We start from the raw sequence: 21,033 nt of genomic DNA, 5'->3' as shown, positions 1-21,033 counted from the left end.
AAGCCCCCCACGCTTAGCGTTTCCTTGTCGGTCGCCCCTATCCACCCTCCTTTCCAACAAACAAGGGACACCATCCCACTCTCAGGCTGGGCGGGGACTGGCTGCATTGGGGAACATCTTGGTCTCCTTGGGGTGGGGGTTCAGGGCGCATGGGGCGATGAGGGGCGTGGGAGTTGGCTTGGGGGGTGCCATCGGGTCCCTGCGGCCTCCTCCGGGTGGCCGGTTGTTGCGGCGCCTCGGTGGGGCTGGCAGACCGCCATGGGTCCTTCAGTGTGCGACGTGTCCCCCCGCCGGGCTGCTCTCGGGTGGACTCCTGAGCCCGATCCCGCCTCTCGATTTACTGGGTGGGGTCCTCAGCCACTGCGGTGCAGGCACAGCAATTCCAGGACACTTCTGTCAGTCATTGTGCATGCGAAACGGTTTGAACCCCGGTCCCCAGAACTGTGAGGCAGATGTGCTAACGTGTCGGCCATTTGATGAACAATGAAATTAATTTCGCAAGAAATACTGTGTGTAACATTTAATACATGTTGTCATGTTACCCCCACCCAGAAAAAAAAATAATTAAAAAAAGTTTTTGCTTTCACCTTCTTTCCAGACGTGAGTGTGGATAGCATTCCGATATTCCTCTTCTACCACCCAAGTGGATGTCTCCCACTTTGACATTCCTCCCTCCATTGCTTATAGTCAATGTGCCCCCATGTAGGAAAAACCTACACAATCAGTTGGACCACAGCCCAGTCAGATTAGATGAGATTGTAAAAAGCACATTTTGGCACTTTCGCAGGGCTTCAGCAAAAGAATGCTGATAGTAATTAGGATCAAATGCATGTTTTCTCTTGCATGCTCATGGCTTTTTAAAATTTTGATTGACATGCAGAACTATTAATTGAATTTGCACTGCTTGTAAATACAACTTGCCGTAACAATCTAAAAGAATAGACATCCGATGGGCTTTCTGACTCTGCAGAGGTGACTTGAACGTCTGAAAATACAACTCAGCTACTTTGAGTTCTTCTATTGAAAATCATTCAGGGGTGTGCAAAGGACTTTTATAAAAACACCAGTACATATTTTAGCCACATTAATCCCAACCAGTGGAAAATAAAATTCATGATGATGTGTTGACAAATGGAGCTTAATTCAATTTTTTTTTTCAACCTCAGTCGCACGGTGCAGATATAAAAGTAGGAGAATTTGTATTCATTTGTAGTAAACTCAATACAAATGTGGCATATTTCTACGTATACAGGTGTACTGTATGTATAGCAATATTTTGCAATAATATGATATTGCATTTAATCAGCTCTTCACTTCTGCTCATAATATACAGTATAAATATAAACCTTTCATAAATATCGTGAATGCGCTGGAAATTCTCACAAAAAATTTAAACAGCAATTAAATCAAACGGATCTGCAATTTATAAAGCAAAGCAAAGCAAAGCAAATTTATTTCTATAGCGGATTTCATACACAAGGTAACTCAATGTGCTTTACATGATCGAAAGCATTTAAAAACAAAGAAAAAAACAGCTTATAAACATTTAAAACAAAGAGGGGGAAAAAGAAGAGCACGATTAAAACAGCGAACAGTCGAATAAATATCATTAAAGAGTGGAAATGCTCTAAAATTCAAGAGAAAAAAGAAAAGTTTTCAACCTGAACATTCACACATTCTGTTGGCAACTTATTCCATTTGTGTCCAGCATAATAGCGAAATGCTGCTTCACCATGTTTGCTTTGGACTCTGTGCTCCACTCGTTGTAGAAAACTCAACACATAAAACCTAAACTAGTTGTGTATTGTTTCCTTAGCTTAACATCCATCCATTTTCCATACCGCTTCTCCTCAGTCGGGTCGCGGGCGTGCTGGAGCCTATCCCAGCTAACTCTGGGCCAGAGGCGGGGTACACCCTGAACTGGTTGCCAGCCAATCACAGGGCCTAAATAGACAAGTCTTCAATGAACCTACCATGCAAGTTTTTGGGATGTGTGAGGAAACCAGAGTACCCGGAGAAACCCCACGCAGGCACGGGGAGAACATGCAAACTCCACGCAGGCGAGGCCAGGTTTGAACCCGGGTCCCCCAGAACTGCGAGGCAGATGTGCTAACCAGTCGTCGCCGTGCCGCCTCAGCTTAACATAAAAACATTTATTTATAGGGTGAAACGGCAAATACATTTGAGTTCAAATTCATGTATACATTGCCAAATGCCAGCAGTTGACTTTACATGATGATGTTACTTGAAATGGAAGTCCCCCCCACCACCTGGCAGGAGTGTTAATCTTCTCACCCTTCGACTCTGAGGGTAAACAGACAGATTCCAAGATATAAAAGAGGGACACTCACAATATTTAGCTAAGTGATTCAGGCAGGAGGAAGGTTACTCACCTGAGCTTTGGGCATGGCTTTTGTGTCAGTGGACAGGTCAACAGCGTATCCATTTTCACTAGCGGATGGGAATGTGTTTGCTTAGTCTATCTCTGGTCCCAGTGTTTCATCCCTAATGACTGATATGCTCATTGATTCCCCATCTTTTCAGCCAACTTTTAAAATCTGCTGACTTTATTTCTAAGATAGTATTTAACTTCCACAATGGGAAAAGAGTAGTTAGAAAACAGATCAATGACACTGTTCAGTGAATAGAAGTTACCTGGCGAAGACAGGTCAGCACCTGTCACACCTGGTAAAGCTCTTCTCTCAGCAGCGCCTCATCTCCGGCTTGGCCTCTTCTTTATTTGGATAAGCCCCTCTTAAATGGGCATATGAGACACTTAATATGACCTGAGACAAACAAAGGGATCGTTCATTAGAATACCGTTTGTGTCCAAACAGTAACATTTCCATATTGAGTACCTAAAAAAAGTCATTGATTTCTCAATGAGATAGAACAGATTATATTATTGGCTCACAATACACACGCACACACACACACACACACACACACTGATTTTTAACATCTTAACCAATTTTTAGAACGTCAGAGACCCCACGGATGACTTCCTAATTCACTTCCTAATTGTCTACCGTGTTACAGTTACAGGCTATGTCCACACTGTCGGTCATTTCTGGGGGGGTTTTCCCAATGTGACATGAATCTGTTTTATTCATGTCAATGTGATCTGTACAATTCTCGGTTTTTCAGTCTTCTGACCCAGGCCTCTTTCATATGTGGATATAAACCCGATATGTATCTGACGCGAGTGCAGTATGGATATGCAAGTCACACTCATCCAACCTACTTGTCATCAAAAGGTTACAAATGTCACAATTGTTCTACAAAACAGACACACGGCAAAAGCAATGGCAGACAAAGGAGCATACAACAGTCAGTGGTGAAAAGAAGATGCTTTGATGCTTTTGCTGGCCAAAATTCGAGGTATAAGCAAGTTTCAGATCCGTTGTCACTCAATGTGAAGTGGGGGGGGGGGGGGGGGGGAAATGGAGCAATTAAGCCTCTTTGAGGCTTGCTGAACTCACTTCTATAGCGCTAACCTTACATTGCACCTGTCATCACTCATGATGGAGGTGCATGTGGGCAAGGGCAGCTACACTCGCCGATGCACTTTGAGCTATTTATTGAACCAGACAGCTAAACGCGCAAATACAAAATGAAAACATTCACAGCGAGCTACCGCAGGCAACAACTCACACGCAGACGTACCAGCCAACCTGAATCCAGCTCCTGACGTTGGCCATGTCCCTCAAAGCCACACATCCAACACACGGATACGACAGTACGTACAGTAATTACACTTGATAAAAGCTGGTTATTGTGAAACATTCTATTTTATTATGTTTTAATACAATACAGCGTGATTATTCTTTTCTTTTTAAAACAACATCGAATCATGCTGCCATCATTTATCTTCATAAATATTAGGACTGTTTTATTTTTCATCCATGATACTCATAGAACGTAGGACATACTAATGGAAGTAGTCAGTTTATCTTTACACATCTATGAATGTAAACAATGTTAAAATGTCACTTGAACTGATGATTAATTTAACCTTTATTTATCCCGGTAGGACAATTGAGAACAGATTGTCATTCGAAAAGCTGGTCAAGAGGCAGCAAAATGAAGGCAAATACAAATACATAGACAACAATATATACATGAACAACACTGATGAATTGCATCCGTATTTTGTCTACAACCATGCAATTGTAGTTCTAGTTTCACTTCCTATGGGAAAAAATAGTTTTGAAATCCAAACAACAACGGAAGGTCAACTAACGTACCAGAAAGAATTGGGTTTGACCTTGGAGGGTTCCGCTCTATTTACTTTATTTATTAGCAACTTCAATGTAAATTATACTTCACAGATAGCAGCCCCGAGAAAAATATATAGTCTTCCCAATAAATTAATATAATTTGAAGTATAAATACCCCATTTAGACCCAATTTTGATGTTTGTTTAAGTTGTTGACTTCATTAATATAAACTAAAACAATGGTTGACATTTCATGTATCTGAATAGTTTAGCAATCATAATCAGGGTGTTATACATAATTTCACATTGAATTTGTATTCCATATTTAATGTCTTTGTATTCCAGTTTTGGTGATTTTTTGTTCATTTCAGATATCCATTGTTGACATGCTTCCCAAAATATTTCGGTATGAGTGCAATCAAAACATGTTGAATAATTTGTCTTAGAAATTCATTACAAGAATAGATATTCTTTTAGGTTTTGAAATGTGTTTCTTTAGCTTTTGGTGATATGCTTCCAATCCCAACTTGAATTTCATTCGGATAGCCTTTTAATAGATGATTCCTTATTCAAGATAAAGGGAAGCCCGTTGGTCCCACGGTCACTTCGGTTGTACCTTACTGTTGTTGTGTTGTGGGGCTTGTATTTCCATTGTGGTATTTACAATTGTTTCGACCTGTCTCGGCAACTGTACCAAATGAATCAAACTAGCTTTGAAACCAATTTCTAAAAGTGTGCTGTGGCATGCTGGCAAAGTCATCTTTTCATTTCAATCAAAAGGCTGCGCGCTGACAAGATGGATCGCTGCGATGACAACATCTGCCAAGATTACAGCGATAACTCACTTTATCGCAAGTCATTACATTCATTTTTTGGGGGGGAGGTTAGGTGGGTGTATGTATTAGCAAAGAGAGCCCTGGGTGCTAAAAACAGAATATTCATGTTTGACACCTTGTCAGAGCAGTGAGACAAGACTAATTACAGTCTTGTCTTCCCCAGGGGAGCAAGAAGTACGACCGTGTGTTGCTCACATCTAATCACTCTGACATGACAGGATGAGCCATCCTGTTGCCAAGCCTCTCCAAATATCAGTCATGTGTGGCAGCAGTCGCCCACTGACTGATGCTGTGACTTTTATTTATTTATTTATTTCCTGCAAAAACAGTATCTGCAATTGCATATCAAAGCCCACAAAACTACAGTATGAAGCGAAATCACACCTCAACCGCTATTAAAGCTCATTTGCAGTATCAACATGATATTTCGCAAATTATGCACATTCTGTTGTGGATCATGCAGATGGTAAAGATCCTCCTAGGAGATTGTGTCAAATGGCTCAATTTGGGCTTTTCAGACTCACAGAGCGCTGTACTTGTGCCTTAGGTGCTCCCTTTTTATATGCCGCTTAGCCGTGCAGTATCTTAGCCTGAGATCAGAACATGCCAACAAAGAGCGAGCGTTCATAGGTCGGCAGGGGGTATAGAGACGGGGGAGTCTGTTGCACGGGTGTTCAAGCTTAGAGTTGTCGAGTCAGGCTAGAATACCTCGGCAGTGCCAAGTTTTATGATGTTGTGGGTCCATTGCAAGCGCAATCTCTGAGTGTGTGGCATTGTGGAGGACATCCAGATGGTTAAGATGGAATTCCCTGATTGTTATTGAGAACTGAACCCAACCAGTCCTGAAGTGATCGCTATCGGCCGGCGCTCCTTGAAGCGCACAGCTATTCATTAAAGATGCTTATCGCACAAGGCTGAGGTGAGAGAAAGGTTTTCGGGGGCAAATCACTCGGTTGCATCTAAGACCAGGCCACGTCGACATCAATCTACGCCCTCTTTAACAATTAAGGAGACTTCAAACAATATATTCGCAGGCATCCTTTTAGCTTTTTGCTGCAGTGAGAGGAATATGCAGCACTGTTGTCACCTATTTCAGCATACACACAACGATACAGAAACAAGTTCCATGACAAAAAACTAAATACCTCAGCAGCATGCAACAGGAGATCAAGGCAACGCTGCAGGAATTAGACATGTTCAACTAGCTTGGAACTAAGTGTAGCGTGAGGCAGCTATCATCAGTGTCAGCGTCACCTCAAATTCCCTATAATGTGAAAGCTGCCAATCTTTCAGGTGTAAATCTACATCTCTCGATGTGATTTTCTTGGATCTTGTCTTGGTGGGTCGCTTTTATGCTTGAGTAAGCAAAGTTCTTTAGTAACATATCTGTTTTGTTCATTATTGTCATGACTTCCTTGATTAAAATGTCCTTATGTGCTCACCTAATCTGACACCAGGAAGGGTGTGTGTGTGTGTGTGTGTGTGTGTGTGTGTTTAGGCGTGTGCGTGTCTTTACATGTGTGTGTGTGTGTGTGAACACTTGGAGGTCTGCCTCGGTCTGATGGGAATTCTTTGCACGAGTACCTAATGTGGATGTGTGTAATAAACAACGCACTCCTTCCTCCCACCAGCTATGATGATAATGATGGCTGTCACCTTGCGCAATAAAAACAATAATAAAGTCTTGCCTCATCGGGCAGAACGGTGGACGAGCAGTTAGCACATCTCACCGTTCTGAGGTTGAGGGTTTGAATCTCGGCTTGGGCCTGTGAGGAAATTGCATGCTTTCCCCACACTTGCGAGGGTTTTCTCCTGGTACGCCAGCTTCCTAGAAGGTTCAATCGCTCACAGGTGTGAAAGTGAGTGTGAATGGCTGTTTGTCTACATGTGCCTTGCAATCGACAGGTGACCGGGCCGGTATGCCGCCTCTCAGCCAAAGTAAGTAAGGACAGGCTACAGCTCACCGACACCGACGACCCGAATGAGGACAAGCGGTATAGAAAAGTGAAGGCAGCCATGTTTTGTTTTGTTCTTGGTTTTTTTGTTGTTGTTTTTTTTTTATTTCTGTTCCTATTGCCTCTTCCTCTGCGTCATGTTTCGTCGGGCAGCTGAGCCCGCCTCAAGTTGCCCACCAAACAGCTTAGCGAGTGTGACTTACATACTGTATGCCTCTTCGCTTGTGAATGCGGGCTACAATACGAAATTGCGTCGCTCTACATTTCTGAAATTTAGACGAAATCAAATTGAATTTGTTTTAATTCAAGTTTTTATATTGCCTGTATGGTTCAATATGTACTCGTAGGAAAGACAATGGGAATTCAAAAAGTTGTTTTCCTTGTATGTGCAGTAGATGATTATGCATTCATCACATTTGTCCTCATCAGGGTAAAAGGTGAGCTGTAGCCAATCCGAGCTGATTTTGGGAGGGGGCGGGATACACCCGAAACTGGTCGCCAGCCAATTCCAGGGCACATATAGACAAGCAACCATTTGCACTCACATTCACACCCGTGGACTATCTTCAGTCAAACTTAACCTTAACATGCATGTTTTTGGAATGTGGAGGAGGCTGAAATTTGAACCCCAAACCTCAGAAGTGTGATTCCGTACGCCCCAGGGGATTATTTCACCGGCAAATTGTATTCATTGAAAGAATTAAATTGTTAGATTTGGCATCAGGTGTTTTGGGATTTATTTTGATGGATTGTGATGTTTGCTGCATAGGAGTTCCCCTGTCATTAATCTTAAAGGGGCTCTGAGTGACAGGATGGATTATCAACTAAAACTTTCAGGCACTTGAGATGGCTACTGATGTTTAGGCTTTCAAGAAGAAGAAAGAGTAGGCAACCATTCTTCTGGTGGAAAAAGCCGACGAGTGTAACCTAAGCATTGTGGAAACCTTCAGCAACCTGTAGCGTTATCTGGACAAACTAATATTTACTCCAGGACAGAGCAAACACACTCATTGACCCGGGCTTTATTCGGCGCTCTGGCATTGTTGATGGATTAACTCTAATGTTGAAATCTAACTTCAAATCGTCATCTCAGTTTGATCGAAAGGATTCAATTTTGACAGGGCACAAGTCACTCGGAAGCAAATAATATGAACTGATGTGTTGACCCCAGGAATGAGAATGAAGCAAGGGCTGCACTTAAACATCACTGATCAGCTGCTTCACTCTCATTGCACACATTATCATGATTGCAAGCCTCCCACAAGGATGGCAACAAATCAACAACCGCCTGTTTCTCCTTTTTTAAAGCCATGTTCAGAGGAATAAGAGATTTGCTGCAGTATGAACATGAAAAAGGCCAACTAACGAGTTGGCTTAAAGTGTGACCACAGTGTGGTGAATCTGTGTTTGGGTCAGGTCTGCTTTGAATAAAAACTGATTTGCCTTTCCCCCTAAATTTAGTCTCCAAAATTACACACTCTTAAGAACATTGACGGAATGCATAAGGCCTAGAGGTCCTCTTTCTCACCAGTGCGGAATGAGAAACTTCTTGTCCAAGAGGCCGGTCAAGAACGCAAACACCTGCAATGATGCGACAGGACGACTTCCTTCAGCTCCCTTCGAGCTCCCTATCAACACCCCACAGACAAATTAGATTCATTTGACATGCAATTCAATGATGACAGTAGACAAGCCGCTCGCTCTACTGCTCTACAGGTGGGGGGGGACCCAAGACTAGAAAACCCTCCAATATGAAATTCCAAATACGCAGAGAGCAGAGAACTGAATTTATAGAGGCCATTTCCTCTATTCATAGCATTTGTCAGCTGAATGCAGATATGAAAGCTTAGTACTCCATTAAAGTTTGCCTGAGGTGAGTGAGCTGCATTTCTCAATCCCATCATTTATTGGCTCAAAACAATTTCAGGTCGACCACTTCCCCAGATGCGTTGCTACGGAGGATTCGGTATCGACCGACGGGGTCACGTCCTGAGGAATAACCACTTTCCCGGAGGCGTCCGTCCACCTGCGGCGCTTCATTTGATTCAATTGACCCTTATGCTGTTTTAACTAACATTGTACAGCACCACACTATGTGACAAATGTTGCCCATTCGGCATCCATTGGAAGGTGGATCCCTCCTTCTGTTACTTCTTTCTTTTTTTTTTTTTTCCCAAAATGGGTTTTTGAGGGTTTCCTTGCCTGGTTGGGGGTTTAGAGGGGCCGATCTTTGTCACCTGTGGGCCCGGGAAGCCCATTGAGACTCTTTTTGTGATGAAGAAACTTCTTTCTTTTTCTTTTGTTTCCAGTTAAATTGAAACAGTAAAAGTAAATCTTTTGTCCTGTTCGGCTGTGGGGTCAAACAGAAAGGAGCATCTGTATGCCGGAACAGTTTTATTGTGTAACAGTGGACTATTGAAGATGTCACTTTGGTTTCTTTGTATTCTGATGGACATTTATTGAGAATTTCCAAAAATACTTTATTATATATACTTTATAATAATAAAAATGTACAAAAATGAAGATTTTTTTTTTTTAGTTTGAGTGCAGAAATGATTCGAATTTTAAAATGTCATTACCCATTTTTCAACAATGTGTCCTCACTTGAAGAACCTGTCCATGAAGCAAACTGGACAGGTATAACCGAGCTGGCGCTGTGTTATATCTGGATGCAGAATTTGACTTTTAATGTCCGATTTAGGATTACCCACAAGTCACCCTGAGTATAACTGAAACCCTGAGCGGGTTTGTTTGTTTTCTCCTGTGTGTCCGGCAGATGACGTTGGATTTCACTTATGAAGTAGCTGACACCTTGTTAACTTAGTAATGGATATGGATACATCCTCTCCATTATTGAGCGGCTGAGAGCAGGAAGAGGAGAAAAGGTCTTCCTCTTTCACCCTGACGCTCACCTTTTGTCTCTGTCAGGTACTGATGCTGTCAGCGGATGAAGCGTTTCTTTGCAATTTCCCGTGTCTGCTCGGATACGCGAAAGTATTTCAACTGTTTTGAAGCTCTGACTTTTAAAATACCCGGATTTTCTTCGTGGTATTTACACTCAGCAGCCACGACATCTGTTGAAGTAACCATCCATTTTGAGATGATTGCGATATGCAAATTGTACCTCGCCACAAATAGCTAATAATGTGTATCATGAGCAGAAAACAAAATTGGATGAAATGACACTGAAATCAGAGGCTGACATTTTACATTATCATGCATTCTGAATGCATGCTTGCTTCTGCTGTACTGTGAAATTGAGTGAAAAACTGACAGTTCAACTCAATGAATCAGCTGTTATTAATGACGGACATTTTCCCACCTTAAATATGGCCATTTTTAAACTTTCTGTTCAGTGCACAACAATGTCATTTTAATTAGTTTTTTTTTTTTTTTTGTAACACAGTTTGTTCCAGGATGCTGTTTGAATATCGATTAGTCTGTATTTAGTGTCCACCTTTACCATTCAAATGAATCTGTTCATTGGTCAAACAGTCACCGTTTTTTTTTTGTTTGTTTGTATTTTGTCCCGTTCGGCTGTTAGGTCAAGCAGAAAGGAGGATCTGTATGCCGGAACAGTTCTACTGTGTAACAGTGGACTTTTTAAGATGCCACTGTGGTTTCTTTGTATTCTGATGAATATTTATTGAGAATGACAGTCGTACCGTTGAACATAACAACGTTTTTAAAGGGGAGTGAGAGAAAAAAACAAAAAGGAGAGAGAGTCAAAAGGTAGCTAACTAATATAGGAAAAGAACACAACAAAAGACAATGCACTAGCTGTAAACAAGATGGGGAAAGTAAAGCATGTACCTAGTACGATGACACATTGGATTCGAGTGTTGTATGGGTCAGTAGTGCTACACCCTATGAGGGAAGGACAGGACAGGACAGGACAGGACAAGATAAGACAGGACTGGACAGGACAGGAGCAGGAGGGGAAGCATGCAGGACAGGGCTCGTGGACCCGGCTGTACGACTGGCCTGGTGGTGGGAGTGGCTATGGAAATGAGAAACATCTACAGGGCCAGAGTGTAAGCGATGGGAAACCACAGAAATTTGCAAAAGGATATAACTGTTAACTGGCTACATTTTCAGTGTACACTGTGTCGCGCTCAATAAATTCCTTTTTCAGTTCTATGGTCATTGTCACTTTTTTCCACTGGCAATTGTGGGCAACACAAAAATACGCGCAAGAAAGGAAAAGCAAAGGCAAAGCATGCTTGTGACACTGAGTGAAGTCTCACCAGATTTCCTGACATCACACATTGACAGTGTTTCCAACCGGCTTGCCTCCTGACTTATTTTTTAAATTGGATGGCCTCGGCGGGATTCGTCTTTCAGTGTTCAACTGGACAGCATTTTCATGTGGTTGTGATGTCACGAGTGCAGCTGCGCTCCCTTCCAGTGCGGCGGCTATATACGACTCTTCATTCACTTCCAAGTCATGTTTTCGCCATGCCAAATTAGCAGCCAGCCTTTGGGTCAGTGCTGCGTGTGAGCGCTGAGACGGGAGAGCGTGTCTGAGTGAAAAGCACCAATAGGAGCAGCGTGCACGCTTCTCCACAACTGGCTGCACACTGTATCTTCAAAGCATGGCCTTTTTCTTGCTCTCTGGCTTGCAGAGCCTGGCTGCTCATGCAGAGGCCAAACAAAAATATTGTCTGTTTGACTCTGATTATACTGTCAATGTGGGGAAAGTCAGACAGTTTTATACATGTTTTACTGCATCCCGGATGTTTCTAAAGTCAATATGTCATGTAAGTTGGTGTTTATTTAGACTTGAGCTTGTCCAACGTACCTTAAAATATGAGAGTTGATGTGGGCCGGCCGGCTGCTCCGTCTGGCGCTGTTGTCACAACCATCCAAGGTGTGGCGGCAACAGGGCACAGTCAAAAGCTTGATTAATGACCTACACGGTTGTTTACCTTTTTACCTTTTGTTGCATTATCTCTTCAACTCAGAGCAGTCGTACAATTCACCGCTGATCCCGCTGAATACATGAAGTATTGAACCAAAAACAGGTTTTGCAAGCATCAGTAATGTGCCTCTTATGGTTATGAAGGTTAAGAATTCTTACTAAGCTAAATCAAAATCTTGTTTGTGGGAAAGATGACAATTTAGTCATGTAAAAGCAAAAACAATTTATACAGTGACTTTTATGTGTTTGACATCTGAACACCAACAGCAACAAATACATTTTGACTTTTAATAGTGAACCATCTGTGGCTTTGAAACAACAAAAGGTGATTTATATATTTTTATTTCAAGTCAGATAATGGCAAATGCATGTGAATATGTTTTAGAAGTAATGCACCTTTTCATTTCATTATATATGGAAAATATTAACCCGAACAGTGCTTGGAATGCAAATACTATTTTGGATAATATTTTGAGCTGATCAGTATCGCATCAATCCTTCCTCCGTACACGGTAGCATGTATTTATTCATTAGCCGGATCCAACTGTGTTTCACTCGGGCCTTTTTCGTCCTAAACCCCGAGACAGCAATGTTGGTTCACCACTTGCATATTTGGGAGAGGCGTCATCATCTTATTATCTTTTACCGGTAATAAGAGTTTGGGCCAGAAATGTACTTGAAGGCAACCCTTGAATGTGGGGCCACAGAGCATCGCGCTCGTGGCAACATGAAGTAACACAGTATATGTGTCAGAAAACTTTAAATAAGTTACAGATGGGCATTTTGGCAGAAGAACAGTGCAACAATCATGTCAGTGTAGGAGCGTCTTGTCTGTAGTAAAAATGCTCCAAACCCAGTCTGCGTTTGATTGTCATTAAACGACTTAAATATTTATTGTACATACAGTATTAGTTTCACAATAAGCTCAGCGGTTCAATGCTCTCGATCTCTTTATGAGCATTTCGCTATATGCACCACAGCGCCGGAACCTCTTGAGATCCAATGTGAAATGACACGTTTCCATTTGGAAAGTCAAATGTCATCATGTCGGGTCTCGGCCCGTTTTGGCCCTTTCAAGCATCCGGTTGATGTGGTGAGCTGGCAGGGCAAGTAAGAGCATGGCGAAGACACATTTATCATCCGACAGACTCCAGAGCTGTAACACTGCCTGCTTGGAAATGTCGGGGATAGTCAGCTCAGAGAGGAAAAAAAAGAAAAGAAAAGGAAAGTAAACAGGAGATGACCTGCATGGTAGACATTTCCATGAATTGATTATAAATTAATCGGAAATAATGAATCATTCATCACTTCCAAAGTCATCTCAGATTATTGTTGATCATGTACACGACATTATGAATGGAGGCGATAATAATGTGTTAACGTATTTGCAGCTGAACTGTTACTATGCTGGTGCACCTACGAATTGAACATGTTCCTCGAACTCCTCGCAGCCTGTCCCAACTTCAGGCCCGCAGCAATGAGCAGACGTGAACTTGTCAAATGTTTTACACTCTGCTTGACAAAAAGCTGAGTGTACGTTCCACTGTTGTCCATGTTTGCACGCACTGTTTCCATGGTAAGTCCATTTATTTGAAACGTTAGACATGAGAGCGAAGTGCTGACACTCACCGTCTTTGTAACACAATGTGACGCTAGGCCAACTCGTTCTCTTTTTCCAAGCTGCGTCTCACCTGATGCAGCTGTCCTGAGATGATCTCTGGATGACTTCAAATGGTGCAAAGAAAAGCTGGAGCCAAGCCCCACAGTAAAAGATCATGTCAAATGCGTTGAGTCTTACACCCTGGAAAGTTTGAAGGACATAAACTGAACTGTACATGTGATGGATCATTTGAGTTGGATTCGAAGGCCCGTTCTTGCTTTTTGGACAACCTCTGTCATCTTTTGATGGCTGCTTGGAGATTTGTGTGCGGTCACTTTCAAAATGCTTTACAATTAAAGAGGTCCATCCTTAGAGCCTCCAAAGTCGAACGCAATGTGTTCCGGGATGCCGGTTAACTTTTGATTGGTTTGCATCTTCAGATATCTAACAATTTTCTATCGGGCTTTTCCTCATTAGGGTGCCTAGTGAGCTGGAACCTTTCCCAACTGACTTCGGGGGAAAAGGCAGAATCCACTCTGGACTGGTTACCGGCCAATCATAGGGCAATTACATATACTGTATAGACAAACGTTCACACCTACAAGAAATTTGGGATGTTCAACTAACCAAACATGTTTTTGGATTGTCGCAGGAAGCCGGAGCACCTGGAGAAAACCCACGCGAGCACGGGCACAACATGAAAACCTCACATAGAAAAGCTCCGGTCGGAACTACGAGGCAGACGTGCTAACTATCCGTATAATTTACAACTTCAACTAAATACATTTTTGCCGTAATGAAACTTATGTTGCCTGAAGAGGGAATGTATTAACATTAACATTCTTAGCAACATACAAGTGTAAAAAAAAAACAACAACAACAACAAAAACCCAAGGTTAACTACTGTATAATAAGATTAAATAAAACAAAAGAATTCCTAAATTGACACATACAGAGGAAATATGGAAGTGAGGAAAAAAGCCTGCTGAAGGTGAGTCATTGCACTTATTATTATTAAATCATCGTAGCCGTAAAAATAAATGAACTACCATACAGTAAGATTTAAACAGCAACCTATTTACTTACTTTATTTACTTTACTTTTTTGAGGTCAATGTAAGCCGTTTTAGCCATATTGTACTGAGTCGCCAGGACATTCGGACTCACTCAGCTGAAGTCTCACGTGATTTGCTGAGACATTGCGTGATTACGTGGTGAGAGTTTTTGCAGCATACTTTTGCTGAAACATTATGTTGAACCCCAAATTGCCTGACTCCAGCAGCCTTCAAGTTGGGGAGCTCCATTGTAGCTGTGTAGTGCATACATGACACTATTAAAGTTAACACAATGGAGATCATACTCGTGTTTGAGTCTTGTGCAATACTTACAATTACACGCACCACCTGCAAACTCATATGAAATGCAGTAATATTCATCTTTGACTGGTACTATGTGAGCAGTATGAATTTTGCTCATTGATGTGGATGTAGTTTGCGGTGTTATAGAACTACACTGCATCTAAAGTCCAACTATTTTTTTGCCTTCTCCATGTAACCATGCACACATAGAATTAAGGATTTTTTTTTTAAAAAACAGTTGTTAGTGCAATGCAACGCAATTCTATACTACTTCCAACTACAACCACAACATATCATTAATAATTTTTAAAAAAAATACATTTGTCAAAATGTCTGCATGAGCCTTACCTTTGTAAAGGCAAACATTTTAATACGGCTTTTACATATTGAATCCCATTAGATTGTGCAGGTGTATCCAATATTATGGCCAGTATAGCTTCACAGTTAGCAGTAAATTTGTTTTGCACCGATGTCAGCGTGCACACAGTATTACAAAGAGGGGCACAATGTTCCTTTGCTCGTAATGAGTAGGAAACATCCATCCCAACAGCCCACCTGCTGCCCATCCAGCACAGGGAACACAGTGGGGGGTATCACAAGCGCCCCTGATTGATGATCATGGGTCCTGCAGGAAGTAACCCCGCCACCATGAAGGAGTGTTTTCTGAACCCCGAGTGGTATCCGGGAAAACATGAGCGACTTCAGTCAGGGAGCATGTGCGTGCTCATAGGCCGTGCTAATGTTTGGGCTTAGTGAGTCTCGTGGGGCTTTGCTGCAAAAAGGGGAGGAAAGGAATCAGGGGCAACAAAACACAGAAGAGAGAGGACCCCCGAATCCTACAACGTGCCGGAACCATTCATGCAAATATTAAGAGGAGCAAAAGATGACGAAAGAATAAATACTGATAATTCAGACCTTATGTTATTTGATGTTGTATGACACCAGATTATAAAGTTACGACCTACACATTTTCTATACTGTACGAAATATTGTGCTGGTCATTTACATTATCATTTCCCTTTAAATACATTTATTGTCTTCATTTAATAAGAGCTGCAATCTGACACACACACAAACACAGACACACTCGCACGCGTCCATGGGTGCATGTACATACACGCACACACACACACACACACTCTTTCTCTCTCTCTCTCACGGACACACACACACACACAAATTGTAATGCAGTGTTTGTATTGCATCACATGTTGTACTGTGTTATAATATTCATCCATACAGCATTTTATGTCATATCAATAATTATGGATTAAAAATCACTTTGAGATGACCACTGTCCAGTAACTTCATATAGCATATTGTTTTTACAAATAATAATAATAATAATAAGAATGTGTGTGTGTGTGTGTGTGTGTGCGTGTGTGTGTGTTTTGGGAGATTATACAGTCAATACATTTTATATCCATGCATGCATTGTCTATACAGGTCGTGCCCTCATTAGGGTCGCAAGTGAGCTAGGCCAGAGGAAGGATGCACAATGGACTGGTTGCCAGTCAATCGTAGGGCACACATAGGCAAATGACCATTATTCACATATACAATTCGGAGTCTTCAATGAAACACACACGGATGTTTTTGGAACACGCAAGGAAGCTGAACTACATGCAGGAAACCAACGCAAACACAGGGAGAAAGTGCAAACGGCACCAAGGAGGAGCTGAGTCCAGACACCAACCGGGAGCACTCAGAGGAAGACCTGCTAACCACTCGTCCACCATGCTGCCACAAATCAGATTTGATATACACATGACAAATATATATTAAGACAAAATTCTGAAATCATTTCCCAATAGACCGCCAAAGGACAACTTTGTGTATATTTGGGATATTTACAACAACACAATCACAATCAAGCTCTTCACTGCTTGAAAAATGTTTCGATATTACTTCTAACATCATTAGGATTTATTTCACAAGAAAGATGACGACAGTGACGATGAGTTGACCAACCACATTCTTTCCTGACCACACAGTGGCGCTTTAATTCACAATCAGGCATGTTTGTTTGCAGAAGAGAAGGCCAACACCTCAATTCAGGTATGAGGGTCACCTGAAAGTCAAAAACGCGAGCAAGCACAGTACTGGCTTCCAGTTTAAGGGTGTGTTTTAGTCGCAGTTAAGCAGCTGACCTTTCAACTGAATCTGTCATCTTAATACACATGAATGCTCTGGAAAATAAAACACAGCTTCCATCAAACATTTTCAGCCATTTCAAAACCATTTTAAATGCACTAAAAAAGTCTGTTCACTCCACAACGAATCACATAGGCAAATAGAAAGAAGCATAACTTTGCCGTGACATCAGACAACAAAGCCCTCATAAATGTTGAGGGAGTCTATTAAAAAAGCTTAGAGAAGACCACAGAGCAAGCATCGAGTTGAATCCTATTTATGGGGGAAATGCTTATATTCTGGAAGTCCACGAGGCTTCATGTGAGCACATCGGTTGTATTTGCTGTAGCGACACACCATCAACCAACTTGCGCCATAAGCCCTGAGATTCCCATCATGGCAGCTTTCATTACAAGACAGATAACATCAGTGGAGGCGCCGAGGCTGTGCACAACGCTCTGGGAAGGTGGGGTGGTTACACCTGAGCGCTCGTCCAGCTAAGCACCCAAATAATGACCGGCAAATATTATAATTCCAGGAAACTCTCAAATCAGGTCCGACTCATAGTCTAGGTTTAGGTGAAATCTGCAGGCCATTAGCAGTTGAGAAGTGCAAGACCTGCTGGAAAACAGTCCAATAAAAACAATGAATGGCTGCTGCCAGAAAATGGTTCAGAGCCCAAATTCTGAAAAGAATTACCAGATTCTCCCTATGTTTAATTGATCTTAAAATAATATCAGCTGCAAAAACACAGGGCAATTCGATTTTTGGGGGGATAGTTTTTAATATTAAATGAAATTATAAAAATAGATATGTAATTAAAGCTTTGGCAAATATTCAACATTTAGACATTTTTCATTACTGCTGGATGGAGTTGAGGGCACAAATGAAGACACATTTAACAGCTTCCCCCCCCCCCCCCAATGACAAATTGGACATGCAGAACTTATATATTTTTTTTAATGACAAAATATTTGTATTTTGGGGAGCACCGCTGCATCCATGCAAGTTTACATTCATAAGGCCTGAACGCCTGTTTAGGCTCGACTGCATCCACAACGCGAAGAGAGGCCCGTGTTTGATTGGCTTCACACTTACTGGAGTTGAAATGAGTTCAGTTAAGTCTGCTTAGGAAGGGAAGCCGCGGCTAAAAGTCCCGGTTATGATGACGAGGTAGGGAGACTGAGTCCATGCACACAGTTCAAGTCTTCATGCTGCTGCTGCTTGCTCAGCGGACTGGGAGGTTTTCTTTCTCCTGAAATAAAAATGACGATAGGTCATGTTTTGTTGATCAACGTATTATTCTGTATAGGTTAATATCAAACACATAGCCTCTGTGGAATATAGTATGGATATAATATGACGTGCTTTACATGTAAAAGTATAGTTATGAGACATTCATGATCAGTTTGGATTGTACAGAAGATTATTTTAAGGCTGTACATCATATTTATATTGATGTTTTTGTATGGTGCGTATATATTCTACAACATTGCAAACATCGAATTCAATGACTAAATATCTTTCTGGTGAGCTCAATCAAAAGTAAGATTTAGGATCTTCGTGAAGGCACAATTCGATATGACGTGTGCATGTGCCGAAAATAAATTGGCCGACGAGTGCGCTCGCCTTCTGACCGGATAATTGACACGTGACTGGGAAGCATCGGGGATCTTGTTGCTAAAATGGAACACGTCGTGTTCCATTTTACACGAATGTACCTTCTCGGGAGTGGTGCTTGAAGGCCATGGGAGAGTGGATCTCCCCCGCGTGCATGCTCATCCCGCTCCCCGGGTGGGACAGGGCCGGGCTCTGCGGCTGCCAGTGGTGGTGACCCGGGGCCACGTAGCCGCCCGCTGGGCCGCTGTACACGCCGTACTGGTTTGTCGGGGAGTACGCACACGCCGAGACATAGCTGGACAGTGTGGAGGAGGGCTGTGGAACGTGCACGCAAGGGTAACTAATGATGTACAGATTCAAAGCCCCGATCTGCTCTAATAGCATTTTTAATACATGCACTCAAATAGTACAAAGGGGGGGGGGGGGGGGGCAAAAAATGGTTGTTACCTGTGCGTATTTGATGTCAGCATCAATGGCTGATTTGTCGATGCCGTTGACCGAGTGAGCTGCGGGGAAAGCTGCTCTATTGACGCTGCCCCACTCCTCCATTTTGGTCGGATATCCCTCTGTCCCAGCAAGGGCTGATTACAAAAAAATGAAAAAGGAAAAATAGAGTCATTTCACCTAACAAACAAAAAAAAAAAAAGCGAAAGGCGACGTTTCCATTCTTTCGAATGTTTTATCTTTAGAATCACGTAGATCATAAATCCATTTCTCAACGACGCTTAATTCTGTCGGTTTCATATTCTAAAAAAAATATTCATTATTGTTGGTTTGAAAAAAAAATCAGTTCAACATTTTAAATGACAACTCATAAGCGATGATGAATTGAGAAGCCACGGCCTAATGCTGCATTCTACGCATCGTCCAAAACGCACTTGACGTGAATTATTGGTATTCTTGAAAGGCTCGGGCATTTTCCGAAGCGAATGTATCCATTTTAAAAGCGTAAGAAAAACGAATGGACTTCAAAGGTCAAGAGAAAAGGTCCGTAATGATGGGTCGGGGGATTAGAGGGGATTTTGCTGGCGAGGGGGGGGGGGGGGGGGGGACTCCAAGCATGGTTCGCTCACCTGCGGGGTCCATGAAGGCTCGAATCCCGAGGATGTTGCTGACGGTGTGCGCGGAGGGCCAGGCCCTGGCGATGCTGACATGTGCCGCCGTCACCGGAACCCCGGGAGCCGAGCCCATTTTGGCGGCGGCGGCGGGGGACATGGCGTTGGAGTAGGAGTAAGGGTAAATGTGGTTGTAAGGGAGGCCGGCCTGCGCGGGGGCTTGCTTGCCGCCCTCGTACTGGTTGGGCTGGGACAGATTCCCGATCTTGTTGCGTAAAATCCTGCTGATGGAGCTCACCGAGGGCACGTTGTACTTATCGCAGACCCCGTCCGCTAAGAGTCTGTCTCGGATCTCCCACGCGAAGATCCCGGGGTCGTTCTGTTTGTATTCCCTGATGTTTTTCACCACGTTGGGCGTCGTGACGCGAGGCTTGCTCCCGCCGATGGCGCCCGGTAAAATGGAGCCGGTCTCGTTGTACCGCGCCAGGATCTTGCTGACGCAGCCGTGCGAGACGCGCAGCTGCCGGCTGATGTCGCAGGGTCTGATCCCCAGCTGGGCCAGCTCCACTATTCTCAGCCGAATGGCGTTGGGCAGGGGTCTTCCGTTGACGAACACGCCGCCCAGTTGGTTGACCTCTCCGTAGGTTTGCTCTGCTCCACGCACGCACGCACGCACGCACGCACGCACACACAGGCACAGGGCACTTGAGCAACGAATTGCAAGCCACATCCTTTCGACTGCAAATTAGTTGCAGTCAGAAAACATGCGACAACAGTGCGGCGAGGGCACTGATTTTACACCACCTCCAACTGTCTCGCTCGTTAAAAATGGCGTTCCTGAAACATTTCCACTCGCGACGTAATCTTGCTGTCATTTCACCATTTCACAATTAGACATCCGAAGCAACGTTGGCATAGCTCCTGCGCACGGCGAGGAATTGCTACTTTGTGAACTCCAAACTAATGACGCGCACAGTAAGTAAGATGCAGCCTTACCCATTTGCCTCTTCGCGTCCCGTAATGTTTGCAAATACACGAGCCCTCTTCAGATGGTGCCCGAGTGAATGGAGTGGAACAACAACAACAACAACAACAACAACAACAACAACAATAATAAAACCCAAAAATAATAATCCACTTCAATGCCTCCCTGCAGCTGCGGCGCGCGATCTTCTTCTTTTCAGCGCGCGCAATAAAGGTGGCCGCGAAAAGTGATCTTCATCCGATAAAAGCAAATTGAAGTTATCCCGGGGAGTCCGGACTTTGCTGGAATTAATTTGACGCGTCCTCTCCACGTCAATCTTTGCCGTTCGACGCAGAGGTTGTGCTTGACTTTC

General features: G+C 43.0%; 1 protein-coding gene across 2 annotated transcripts; it reads right to left on the bottom strand.

Moving 5' to 3' along the window:
• Positions 1–17,963: 17,963 nt before the first annotated feature.
• On the bottom strand, positions 17,964–20,969 carry pax1a (paired box 1a). 2 transcript variants are annotated; one of them, XM_061795488.1, is made up of 5 exons: positions 20,693–20,968; positions 19,715–20,347; positions 19,089–19,222; positions 18,743–18,956; positions 17,964–18,276 (listed from the first exon to the last, which is right to left on the bottom strand). In XM_061795488.1, exons 1-5 carry the CDS (start codon positions 20,694–20,696, stop codon positions 18,182–18,184), a joined length of 1,080 nt encoding a protein of 359 aa, XP_061651472.1. In that variant the 5' UTR covers positions 20,697–20,968; the 3' UTR covers positions 17,964–18,181. The 2 variants fall into 2 exon arrangements, with proteins under 2 accessions (XP_061651472.1, XP_061651471.1); XM_061795487.1 differs by having other exon boundaries at positions 19,715–20,969.
• Positions 20,970–21,033: the final 64 nt, after the last annotated feature.

The sequence above is a fragment of the Phyllopteryx taeniolatus genome, chromosome 13, assembly GCF_024500385.1.
Source record: "Phyllopteryx taeniolatus isolate TA_2022b chromosome 13, UOR_Ptae_1.2, whole genome shotgun sequence".
Lineage (NCBI taxonomy): Eukaryota > Metazoa > Chordata > Actinopteri > Syngnathiformes > Syngnathidae > Phyllopteryx > Phyllopteryx taeniolatus.
Note: the sequence above shows the minus strand (reverse complement) of the source record. Positions and strands in the feature narration are given on the sequence as shown.

Coding starts and splice junctions, on each gene's coding strand:
- pax1a (XM_061795487.1), bottom strand. CDS start 20,426: ATGTGGCTTGCAATTCGTTGCTCAAGTGCCCTGTGCCTGTGTGTGCGT. Junction 19,223..19,714: donor AGCCTTCATGGACCCCGCAG/GTGAGCGAACCA, acceptor TTTTGTAATCAG/CCCTTGCTGGGACAGAGGGA. Junction 18,277..18,742: donor CAAGCACCACTCCCGAGAAG/GTACATTCGTGT, acceptor TTTTTATTTCAG/GAGAAAGAAAACCTCCCAGT.